At 40.3% G+C, this 11,764-nt stretch overlaps 1 protein-coding gene across 3 annotated transcripts in view; it reads left to right on the top strand.

Moving 5' to 3' along the window:
• The first annotated feature begins 5,421 nt into the window (after nt 1-5,421).
• Nucleotides 5,422-11,764, top strand: part of TRUB1 (TruB pseudouridine synthase family member 1) — a 52,757-nt gene continuing 46,414 nt past the window's right edge. For all 3 annotated transcript variants that reach the window (XM_060034015.1, XM_060034014.1, XM_060034013.1), the window contains exons 1-2: nt 5,422-5,727; nt 8,936-9,034. In XM_060034015.1, the coding sequence (XP_059889998.1) occupies nt 5,448-5,727; nt 8,936-9,034 (379 nt within the window). In that variant the 5' untranslated portion in view covers nt 5,422-5,447. The remainder of the gene's footprint in view (nt 5,728-8,935; nt 9,035-11,764) is intronic.

Raw genomic sequence — 11,764 nt, 5'->3', positions numbered from 1 at the left:
CATTTTTGCTGATTGGAAGGTTGGTCAATACATAATGCAGATACACAATGTACAATAGTGGGAAAAGAGGTCAAAAGGAAGAGAACATTTTTTCATGTTTAAATTTTTCTTGTCTTGTCATAAAATATGAATTTTATTTCACAATAATAAATGTATAATATACTATATGTTATCCAATGTGAAGTAGTAAAAAGTAATTTTGGAATTTCATACTCAAGCTTTGCTTTTTCCAAAATAGCTTTTCCTACTTAAGGCTAACCGCAAGAATCAGACATTTTTGGAGCCAAGGTATATCTACATAATCAAGAACTTATGCAGATGTGCCTTGGCTCCAAAATATGAGAGCATACTTTTATTTTCTAACGTAGCCAAAACATTCAGATGTTTTTCAAATTGTGGAATAGATAGCAAATCACAGATTAGAATGAACACACCCAAACATTCTCCAGCCCAAAAAAAAAAGAAAAAAATCAATCGTACATTTAAAAACCTGTAAAATATTCAAAAGGAAGATCATAATTTTCTAAATTCAATTAAGTAGTAATAGAATAGGTTGAAATCTTCAGGAGTTTTGAGATAACTGATGACCGGGCAAAGCTTTCTTCTTCTGCTAGCCTCTAGGCATAGTCCACGCTAAGTAAGAAGCTTTTCTTTCAACCTGGTAATGGGAAACATCCATCACCTCTGTCTCTGAGTCCAGCCTTAAACCCTTCCTCAAGTGGAGAACATTATTAAACGTTTAAAGAAAACTGAAGTCACAGAATGACATTTCCCCCGCTTATGATAGCATAGATTAATCAATGAAGACAATTTGTACATTATCTTTGGAATGTGAATATAGAACGGTTTTAAATATTCCAAATCCTCAGAGCCTACTTAAAAACAGATACTGATAACACTTTCTCCAGGCTGTTTATAAATGACTTTATTTGCAGCAGTGGTCAATATGAAAGTTATTTCACGTGCCTATCACAGAGCATGTGCCTGATAAATATTTGTTGTACAAATGAATGCTAAATAAAATAAAAGCAATCAGATCTACTGTGTCGCTTTGGCAGCATTAAAGGCAACATTTGACCAATCACAGAGTAATTTGTTCTTTTGTATTTGTAATTTACCTAATATATATAATCACATATATGTAGTTTGTATTAAACTATCAATATTTATATTATTCATGCCCTTTAATACAAATTTAATATTTATACTTGTATATATTGATTTAATTTCAGAGTTTATTAAATGTCCTTAATGTATCTCGACAACATTGTGTACATTGTAGGGAATCAATTGTGCTCTTTGAATAAACATTCTGAGAGCTCAGGAGTAATTACAATCATCTCTTTATAGACCTAAAAACACAAAATGTCAAGCACTCTTATTTTATACATTGTAAAACGTCTGTATTGTTCCAGGTCTTTCTTCATTGTATCTCCTCTTTTCCATCTCTTTGCCCCTTAAAACTTTTCACATTTGTTTAACCTGAGCTACTACATTGGGCAAGGGAGGGCATACTGCTCCTTTTTGCTTATTACTGTGAAAATGTGCTTTTTTTCATAGAGAGGTCATGTGAGCCAGCTAATGCATTGGCATGTGAACTAGCTTTTACTGCCAAATGAGTCAGCTGAGATGGGAACATTAATTTATTTGAATGGGTACGAGTTGACAATGCCATAAAGAGATATTGGTACAGCTTAATGGAACAAACTGTCAAGAAAGTGTAGGTTGGGTATGGTGTAATTCGGCAAGCATCTGAATGTTTCCAAGTTCACAAGTATCTGCCTTTCCTGATCTGAAATGTTGTCTCTTGTCTCTTGGATTCCTCCACTAAAATGGAAATACCCCTAGAGAAATGACACGTAAAATTATTATCAGGTGTTAATATTAGATTGAAATTGCTGATATTCAAACATTTTGACCTACACAAGTAGTAGTTTTATTTGATTCAACATCATACCTTCATAGGGATAGTTTATCAGATTGCCTTGTTATTTTGTTTTAATTAATTAATTTATTTTTGGCTGCAATGGGTCTTTGTTGCTGCACGCAGGCTTTCTCTAGTTGTGGTGAGTAGGGGGCTACTCTTGGTTGTGGTGCACAGGCTTCTCATTTCGGTGGCTTCTCCTGTTGTGGAGCACAAGCTCTAGGTGCCTGGACTTCAGTAGTTGTGGCTTGCAGGCTCTAGAGTGCACGCTCAGTAGTTGTGGTGCACGGGCTTAGTTGCTCCGTGGCATGTGGGATCTTCCCGGACCAGGGCTCGAACCTGTGTCCCCTGCATTGGCACGTGGATTCTTAACTACTGTGCCACCAGAGAAGTCCGCATCAAGCACTATTTTCTATGATTCTGTCATCTATAGAAAGTTGCACAGATGAGCAACAGTTGGAGAAGCCTTTGTAAAGAGTAAGCTCTCCCAGGCACACATACCTATAGCAAGGACCAGAGAAGTGCCCCAGTGATACAACCATGGGGGAGCCAGTGACAGATTTGGAATAAAACCTGAAAGTCTTATCAATTTTTGATTCCCATTAATTAACAATCTTTGGAGGCACATGGGTAGTTGAGGACAGCATGGAAGCTAGTCTAGAAAGCTGAAGTTTTACATAGCAGTAGGTAGTCTTATTTTTTCTTTGCTTCAGTTCCATACAAATAAAATGGAGATAAAAACATTTGAGGCCACATGAGATAAGCTACACTGGGAATATACATATTTTACGTGTCCAGCACTCTACTTTTCTGGGAACTGGCGCTATTCCCCTCTATCTACGTGGTTTCTGCTGGAGCTGCCATGTTTATTCATTCCTTTATCCAACTACTATTTATTGAGTGCTATACCTGACACCATTCCAGGTCCTGGAGATATAGCAGCGACTAAAGCATACAAAAGTTCCTCACAGAGCTTACATTCTGATGGAGGAAATAAGACATTAAGCAAAATAAGTAAATATTTGGTATGTCACATGAAACACGCTATGGAGAAAAATCAAGCAGGAAAATAATCAAGGAAAGTGCTGTGGTTGAGGAATGAAATTAGTGAAGTGCTATGTTCATTAGGTGGCCAGGAGTGGCTTCATCCAGGATATTTTTGGAATTGGATCAAAACAGGATGGTCTAAACCAAGAATGTGGAGTAAGGAGTAAGTAGAAAAAAAGCCTGTTAGAAGCAAAAGAGAAAAATGAAAAAAACACAAGAGAGTAGCATGAAAGGAGGATGTGGGGAGAGAGGGAGAAAAAGAGAGAACTTCCCAGGTTCTGCATAATATTCCGGTAAACTTCTGATAAACCCTTTTTAAAAAGAATCCTTCTGATAAATTCTAAGCTGATATGAATCAGTTTTGGTCACTCCCAACCAAAGAATCCTAACTCACACATATATTAAGATAACTTATAAATGCAAGGCTTGCCCAATGTGGGAGATGTTGGTTACCTCAGAAAATTAGAACTTGATGCTTCTGATGCCAATAATATAGATTTGATAGCAGAGTTGAATTAATTTTGCTGTTCCCTAGCATCCAGGAAATAAAATGTACAAGAAATACTTATTTCTTTGTTTTCTATTAATCAGATGAGCTCTGATTCTGCAATGGGCTTGTGGAAAATTCAAATGAAAGCGTTATTTTTTCACCCCTAGCTATGCCCTCCCTCCACTCCCCCATCGGAGTCACAGCAGAATTAGGGAAGCTTACTGATGTCTGGACAACTGGGAAAAGGCTCTCTAATTTCCAAGTCATCACTGTTCAAGCCTGCTTTAAACTTTCTCTGCCAAGAGGAGAGCACAGAAATCTTACCGAGGCTAATGGACGCTTTGCTCCCTAGGGTGTAGCCATCCCCTCTGAAGCCGAGCCACCTTCCTGGAGAAGGGAAAATCCTGAAGTAGGCTCAGGTATTCACTAATCATGGGACCTGTCAATCTTTCAGTTTCTCTCTCCTGATTCTCAAAACAATTCTCTTCTCTTCTGGCCTCCAAGGCATCCTGTGCATAATGTTTTCAGTTAGCTTAGGTTTTTATAATAGACCACAAGAGTAAGTAAACTGCTTCTAGGAATTTCAGCTTTCCACCCTACAAAAACTCTCCCTCCCTTTCTCACTCCTCCATGCTGGGTTTTTTGTTTTTTTTTTTTCTTTCTTTTTGTGGTATATTATACATCACATAAAATTTTAACCATTTTAAAGTGTACAGTTATGTTGCATTAAGTACATTTAGGTTGTTGTGCACCCCATAGATTTCATAAGAGTCCGGTGATCTGACTGAGGCAGAGAAGGGTGGAAATATAGGAAGAAATAATTATTGTATTTAAAAGGTTTTTTCGTTTTTCTTGAATGCATGGGGCAAGTTCAAATGGGATACCATAATTGGTGATTGTGAGTAGCTAAGAGGCATCATTAGGATAATAGATATAAACGTGAAAAAGGATGATGAGGAGAAAGGGTGGCTGTAAGGAAATTTGTAGGAACAATGAAGACAAACTTTATCTGTCTCACAACACTTGTGATACCATTTAATATATCTGATGCAGAAGTAAGATGAAGAATTTTTCTCCACTTTGCCTTGTGCCAGGATCAGAACAGTGTTCCTGAATTTTGTTGGGAACAAAACAAATAACTTCCAGAGAGGTCTCAAATCTAAAGTAAAGTTTAATTTTATGAACTGCAATAATGCCTAAGCAATGTGTTACTAAAGGATGCAATCCACAGAAGACTTAGTATTAAATATCTTAGAATCCTTAAGAATTACATGTGAGTTGTGTGGTTTGGGGGGTGGAAAGGAGTGCATGAAGGGCATCAAAATAAGCCTACGTGATTTAGCACTGGCTTGGCCTAGAGGTTTCTTTCAGGAATTTGAAGAACTCGTATCCATTTATCTGTTCCCAAATATTTAAGTGCCTGCTATGTGTGAGGCACTGGAATACAGCAGTGAACAAGGTAAACATGTTCTTTGCTCTGAGATTACATTCAGGTGTATTTTAATTCTGAACGATGAATCCAAGAGCACAATAAATTGAATAAAGCAGTGAACCACGGGAGCCGTGGTTCTTCACAAGCTGCAGCGGAAGTCAGCATCTTAAGTTTTCTATTCTTGGTTGCTGACTTCTGCTTAATTCTTGAAGGGGGCGGGGGGAGAGATGTGAAGCGATTTCTCGCCGAAAATATACACAGACTCGGTGTTTGGGTTCGGCAACCCCAAATTACACCTGCGGCACCGAACTAACCCCACCTAAGAAGCAGGCAGTATTAAAGGGGAAAAACTACTCCGTCAGAGCCCTCGGAAGACTCAGCGACTTTCGGCCAGCACGGGAAAGCCATGGACTACAATCCCCACAAGCGCTTGCGATCCCACCCCGCCCGGGCAGCTTCGAAGCAAGGGGAAAGACTGGGGGTTGTTGGGTGCACTCCTTTTGCGTCATTAGCGTGCGACTCCACGAAACAAAACAGGTCTGGGCTGCTAAAGTATGGCAGCTGCTGAGGCGGCGGTGGTATCGTCGTCATCCTTGAAACCAGATACAACCCCAGTCCCCGAAAGTGCAGGAATGGCTGCAGCCACGGCCGCCACATCCTCAGCGATGGCTGCAGCCGCGGCGGTTGCGGCCAGGACCGGATCCGAAGCCAGGGTCTCCAAGCCCGCGTTGGCTACTAAGCTGCTGTCTCTGAGCGGCGTGTTCGCCGTGCACAAGCCCAAAGGGCCCACTTCAGCCGAGCTGCTGAATCGGCTGAAGGAGAAGCTGCTGGCAGGTACTGCAGCCGGGTGGGGACCAGGCCGAGGCGAGGCGGTCGCCGTGAGAGCGGAAGCCGCACAGAGCACACTGGGCTTTTCGCGCTCTCGTGGCTCAAGAGATAAGAGGAAGGGAAAGGGAGAACGGCCACAGTGTAAGCTCTGGACAGAAATCTGGGGCATCTCCGGCTTGGACTTGTCCTCACGTGAACTCCTGTAGCCTAGTTGGCAGTTGTCGTTCTCAAGGGAAAAAAAACGAAAAGCAAAACCCACACATCCACATAATAAACCTCTGCTCTTGGGCCTGCAGACGAGTTTTCTACAGTCTGATCCCTCAGAAGCCTTTTGTTTGGCTCACGTAGATAAACTCTACCCAACGGAATCACTGGCTTTCTACACCCCAAAGTTGCATTCCTAAAAATATGTTGGAAATGCGGATGTTAACCAAGACTCAACACAGTGGTTTTCATAGAGTGGGCAAGAGTCCCTTGTACAAATGCAGATTCCTAATCCTTGCCCCCCTCAGAGACTGTGATTCTGAGGATATGGGGGTATTTTTAGGAAACTGCATTTTTAAACTGTTGCTCCGGGTGATTCTGGTGTAAGTAGTTAATGGACCACATTTTGACGAGCACTAAATATAGTGCTAAATATATTTGTTTGTTTGTTTCCTCATATACACTGGGAGAATATTAGAAAAGCCTGAAGGATCTCTCAGTTCATCAGTCCAGTAGATCATTTCAGACAATGGAATCAAGGAACCTTGGATTTTTTTGGATCTTGCAATAAGCCAGACCTGTGCTAACCTATGGAGAGGTGAGGGTGAAAGACACTGTGTCTTGCTAAGCTCATAGCAGTAATTTCTGCAAACTTTGGTGATAAAACTATTTAACTGGGTTTTCAAGGCCCTCCAGAGTTTGGCCCTGGCTTATTTTTCCATGAAATCAGTACAGGAAGTTTCTTATTTGTTTAGTGTCCCCTGGCAAATGTTACCACCTCCCCCGCCCTTTTTACTGCAAAAGCAAATATTCTGGTAGGAATTTGTTAATTAAAACTGACACAATACAGATTCAAATGTTTATTGGCAAAGGTACATTCCTGAAGATGTTTAATACCTATGTTATATCTGCTTATTCTTTTGTTATACTTTCATTATACTTTGTTACCTGTAAGGATGGGTCATATACGGGATGCTGAAGGAAGGAATTACATCAAGGACAAGCTTTGTGGTGTCATCATGGAGTTGTTTCCGTCATAGAATTGCTTTCATTTGGCCTGATTTGTTAGCTAAGCTAAGGCTTTTTTGATCCTCAAGGTAATGATTATCATTCTTTCTTTCAGACAAGTTTCTGATAGGATTAAAGCCATATCCTGGCCTTCTGGTTAATCTGCCTATCAAGAACTGAAATTCCTCTTGAAACTTAGTTAAAATTGATTGTTTCAAGGCTATTGCTGGACCATCTTCTGGAAGCCACTCACTCAGAAGTAGACATTCTCATTACTCTCCATTTCTATATTGCTTGTGATTGGCCTATTCTATATTTATGTTAGCCAGACCAGGGCTTCCCAAATGCCATTCTAACTGGCTGGCAGAATTGTCTGGGAAGGTTCTCTTAAAGTTACAGATTCCAGGGCAAGACATTCTAATGCCAGCCAGGTGTGACAACCGCTGATTTAGGCCACAGTCAGTTGTCATGCTCTCTACTAACATTCCTTGCCTTTCCTTACATTGATTCATGTCGTACTAAAACCTCTGCTCTTCCGTCTTTTTGAATCCTTCAAGGACTAAAACATATCAGAATTTTATAGCTAGAAAAGGTCTTAATAAATATTCATCCATGAATGGTACCAATGGGGTGAACCAAATTCCAATATAGTAGAGACGGTGTGTCTTCAGACTTGAAAGAAGTAAATTTGGACACAAAGGGAAGACAGTAAATTTTAGGGCCTCCACACTCCAAGGACCATCAAGTTAAAAATACAAAGAGTTCCCCAAAATATTTCTATGAATACAGGACGAGATCCATAATGGGTTGCAAGTGAAAGTGAAGGGTTTGAAGCCTAGGCCTCGCCTCACAGATTTATGTTAAAGCATATGGTCATGTCCTTCCAAGCAGGGTGATGTTGTAATCACAGAGTGACAATAGGACTGTGTTCCAGACGGAGTTCTGACTCAGTAAGACGGTAATTACAGCCCAACTTATCCTTTGGGCCATTTAACCTGGCTTCTTCACTGTTACTCTGCCTTCCCTCCTTTCCTATCTCTGTCTTCTCTTTTCATTTTCTTTTACTCTATTTTCCATCTTCTCTGTGTCAGTGGTAATAAGGAAGGTTTGATGGGTTTGGAGGGGTACAGATCAATAGAGCTCTTCCTGCTGTTCTCTCCTTTCCCATTTGAAGCCTAGTAGCCAATATTCTCTCATTACAATGTTATATGCCATGATGATGAGGATGATGATGATAACAGCATATTGTTATAGTGCTTTGAGTTTCCAAAGCACATTCAGATCGCATTATTTCATTTTATTTTTTACAATAGGAATATGAGATAGGCCAGGTTGGCTTTTTTTTTTCTTTCTTTTTTAATATCTAAATGCTTTGGAGTATAAGTGGCAACTTAAACTGTTACCCTCTTCCCACATAACCTTTTGTTGAGATTAGCTTCTTTAAGGAATTGAGAGTTTTGATTAGGAGAGGAGGACAGACCTACAGATAGTTTGGGTACTTAGCGTTCTCAGAAGTAACCCTGTATGAGATGTACTCCCAACATTTAGGTAGCTGGAGAGACCAGCAAAGAGCACCAGGGAACAAAAGAGATTTTAGAAATGAAATTGAGGACTTTGAAAACTAGCTGCCTATGTAAAAACCAACTTCTTCTCATCATTCTCTGTCTCCCAGCCCACTGCTACCGGGAATTTACTAGATCTCTGTGGGTTCGTGTGGATATTGACCCACTTTAAAAAAAAATTTTTTTTCCCTTGGAAAATGAATTCTAGTTTCTAGACAACTAATTTGGGAATACTATTTCTTTGTAATTTAGGGAGCGTCTGTACATTTTAAAGTCTGTTCTTTGTTAGTAATATCGTCCTAATCTTAACATATTAGGTTTGTACAGTACTTTTTATTTGTCTTGAGTACTCCATCCACACTGCCTCATCCCGTATTTATGGAGATTCTGCTTCGTCTGTCTCAGTACTTACCTTTTTTTCATCCCAATTACTCTTACAGAAGCTGGAATGCCTTCTCCAGAATGGACCAAGAGGAAAAAGCAGACTTTGAAAATTGGGCATGGAGGGACTCTAGACAGTGCAGCCCGAGGAGTCCTGGGTAAGAGATACGAATGGAAGTTTGATGTAACTGCCACTTACATCAGAAAGAAATATTGATTAAGAACAGATAAAATTAACTAAGGCCATGCCATTTTCAGTCTACTTTGGAATATTTCAAAATATCCAACCTTAGGATGGATTTATAGTGCCATCTTCTCAAGAAGCCCTTGTATCATTTGGCACGAGGTATCGAAGGCTGTTAGAAATAGCCACTTTTATGTCTGGATGGACTTTGAGAAAGGGTTTGTATCTGTGCAGAAAAGAGTTAACACAACAGGCCTGAAATCACTGTCTTTAGAAAGGCCTGCTTGCATCTGGGGACTTGGATTTGGTTGTGTTCCCACCCTTCCCCATCCAATAAGGATGGGTTTACTGTCCCTTGACTGTTTGTGTGAACAGTGTGGTTTATGCTAAACGCCTGCTTTCTATCTTGGAATCTGGGATTTTGTCCCACCATGCAGGCAGAGGGTGTCTGGGTGACCATTCCTCTCGTCCCCTCCAATAAAAACTTTGGGTGCTGAGTTTCTAATGGGCTCCCTTGAGCAGGAACATTGTACACATGTTATTCCTTGTTGGATTGTTGGAGGAAGGAACGTGCTCAAGTGTCCCCCCTTATAAGAGGGAGAGAGAATAAGGAACCTGAGCATGGATTTTCTCCAGTGTCTTTACCCTTAGGATACAGCTGTGTAACCTTAGGATGTCACGGTAGGTAAATCTTAGCCATGGATGAATCTTCCAGGGTGGGGTAGTCTTGGGGACTCCTGACAAGGTATATGGCTCTTTGTTCTGCCTGTATCGAATCTAACTCTGACATTAGCTCTCTTGAGAAGGCGAACCTTATAGTTCTTCAGAGGCAGTCACTCTGTCTTGGGGACATTAGTTGAATGTCTTATTGCATGTGGAGGAAAGTTGATAGAATTGATTGAGGGGAGAGGAGTGATTTATCCTTTTTTCTTCCATCCTTTTTTTTTTTTTTTTTTGCATCTAGTAGAGGTTCTGAAGTCTTATCTTTATAGACTGCTAAAGTGTGTATCCACAGGACAGGGTATGTTCTTAGAAATTTTTTGTAACTGTATCCACAGTCACAGAAATACATATGTTGGGATTCTCCCTATCTCCCCCTTCCCCACATACTAGAAAAAAACTTTTATGGAACAATCCTTACCTTTTTACATGCCCTGGTGTTTTATATTTTATTGTATTCCATTTTTTAAAAATGTTGATCATAATCCAGTAAATTGATTTCATGCTGCCCTAATGGATTGTGACTCATGCTTTAAAAAATACTGTGCTACATGATCCAGTCCATTTTATTAGAGCTAAAATTAGATACAAATAAAAACAAACCTGATCTAAGCTAGCCAAAGGAAATGAATGCTTACTTAGAAGAAAAGGATAAAATTGGTGAATAAAATTGTATTTTTCAAGAAAATTAGAAGCAGTTTATGATTTTGCATTTTCTGAAATTACAGATTTTATTTGATGCATGTTGACAAAAACATCTTTACCTGAGGTTAAAATAGAAAAAAAACACATGGAAATTCATTTTCCTGAATTAGAGAACTTGAATAGGCAAATTCTGATACCTTAATTACTGTTTCTTACCATAACTAATAATAATCATTATTGAGCACTTATTGTATGTGAGGTCCGTCCCATGGTTAGTGGCAAGGTCAGGAACTGAACCTGGACCTGCTCAGTTTTAAAGTCTCTGTCCTAACCTGGGATGGCAAATACCTGGCACTCCTGCCTTTGTTCCCTGCTCTCCATGTCCATAGCAGAAATTACCAATCAATCACAGCACTCTTTGCCATTGGTTCTAGAAGTGGCTTCAGGATTCTTATCAGTTCAGCTCTTCTAGAGTTGAAGCCTATTTATTATAACCTTCTGTTTTCTAAGGCACAGCACCGTAAATCCAAGAAGAAAGAGGATAAAATGTGCTGCTGTGATAGGCAGAATAATGGCCCCCTGAAGATGTCCGTGTCCTAATCTCCAGAACCTATGAGTATGTTAGGTTATGTGACAAGGGGGCATTAAAGTTGCACGTGGAATTAATGTTGTTCATTAGTTGACTTTAAGAGATATCCTGAAATATCCTGGTGGATCCAGCATAATCAGAAGGGTCTTTAAAAGTGGAAGAGGAGGCAGAAGACTGTCAAAAAAGATGTGGCAATGGAAGCAGAGTTTGTAGTGATGAGATTGCTGGCCTTGATGAGGAAGGGGGCCATGAACCAAGGAAGATGAACAGCTTCTAGAAGCTGGAAAAGGCAAGAAAACTCCTCTAAGAAGGCTCCAGAGAAAGATTCTCCCCTAGGGCCTCCAGAAAAGAATGCAGTTGTGCTGACACCTTGATTTTTACCATAGTAAAACCCACCTCAGACTCCTGACCCCTAGAACTGTAGGATAATAAGTTTGTTTTGTTTTAAACCACTATGTTGGTAATTTATTACAGCAGCAATAGGAAACTAATACACCCATCTATTATAAATCGCTTAAAATGGAAATTGAGTTTTTATACACTATTTTATTTGTTTTTTGTTTTTTTGTGGTACGCGGGCCTCTCACTGTTGTGGCCTCTCCCGTTGCGGAGTACAGGCTCCGGATGCGCAGGCTCAGCGGCCATGGCTCACGGGCCCAGCCACTCCGCGGCATGTGGGATCTTCCCGGACTGGGGCATGAACCCGTGTCCCCTGCATTGGCAGGCGGACTCTCAACCACTGCGCCACTA

This window comes from Delphinus delphis, chromosome 16, assembly GCF_949987515.2.
Source record: "Delphinus delphis chromosome 16, mDelDel1.2, whole genome shotgun sequence".
Lineage (NCBI taxonomy): Eukaryota > Metazoa > Chordata > Mammalia > Artiodactyla > Delphinidae > Delphinus > Delphinus delphis.
This window is presented reverse-complemented; position numbering and strand designations above follow the sequence as displayed.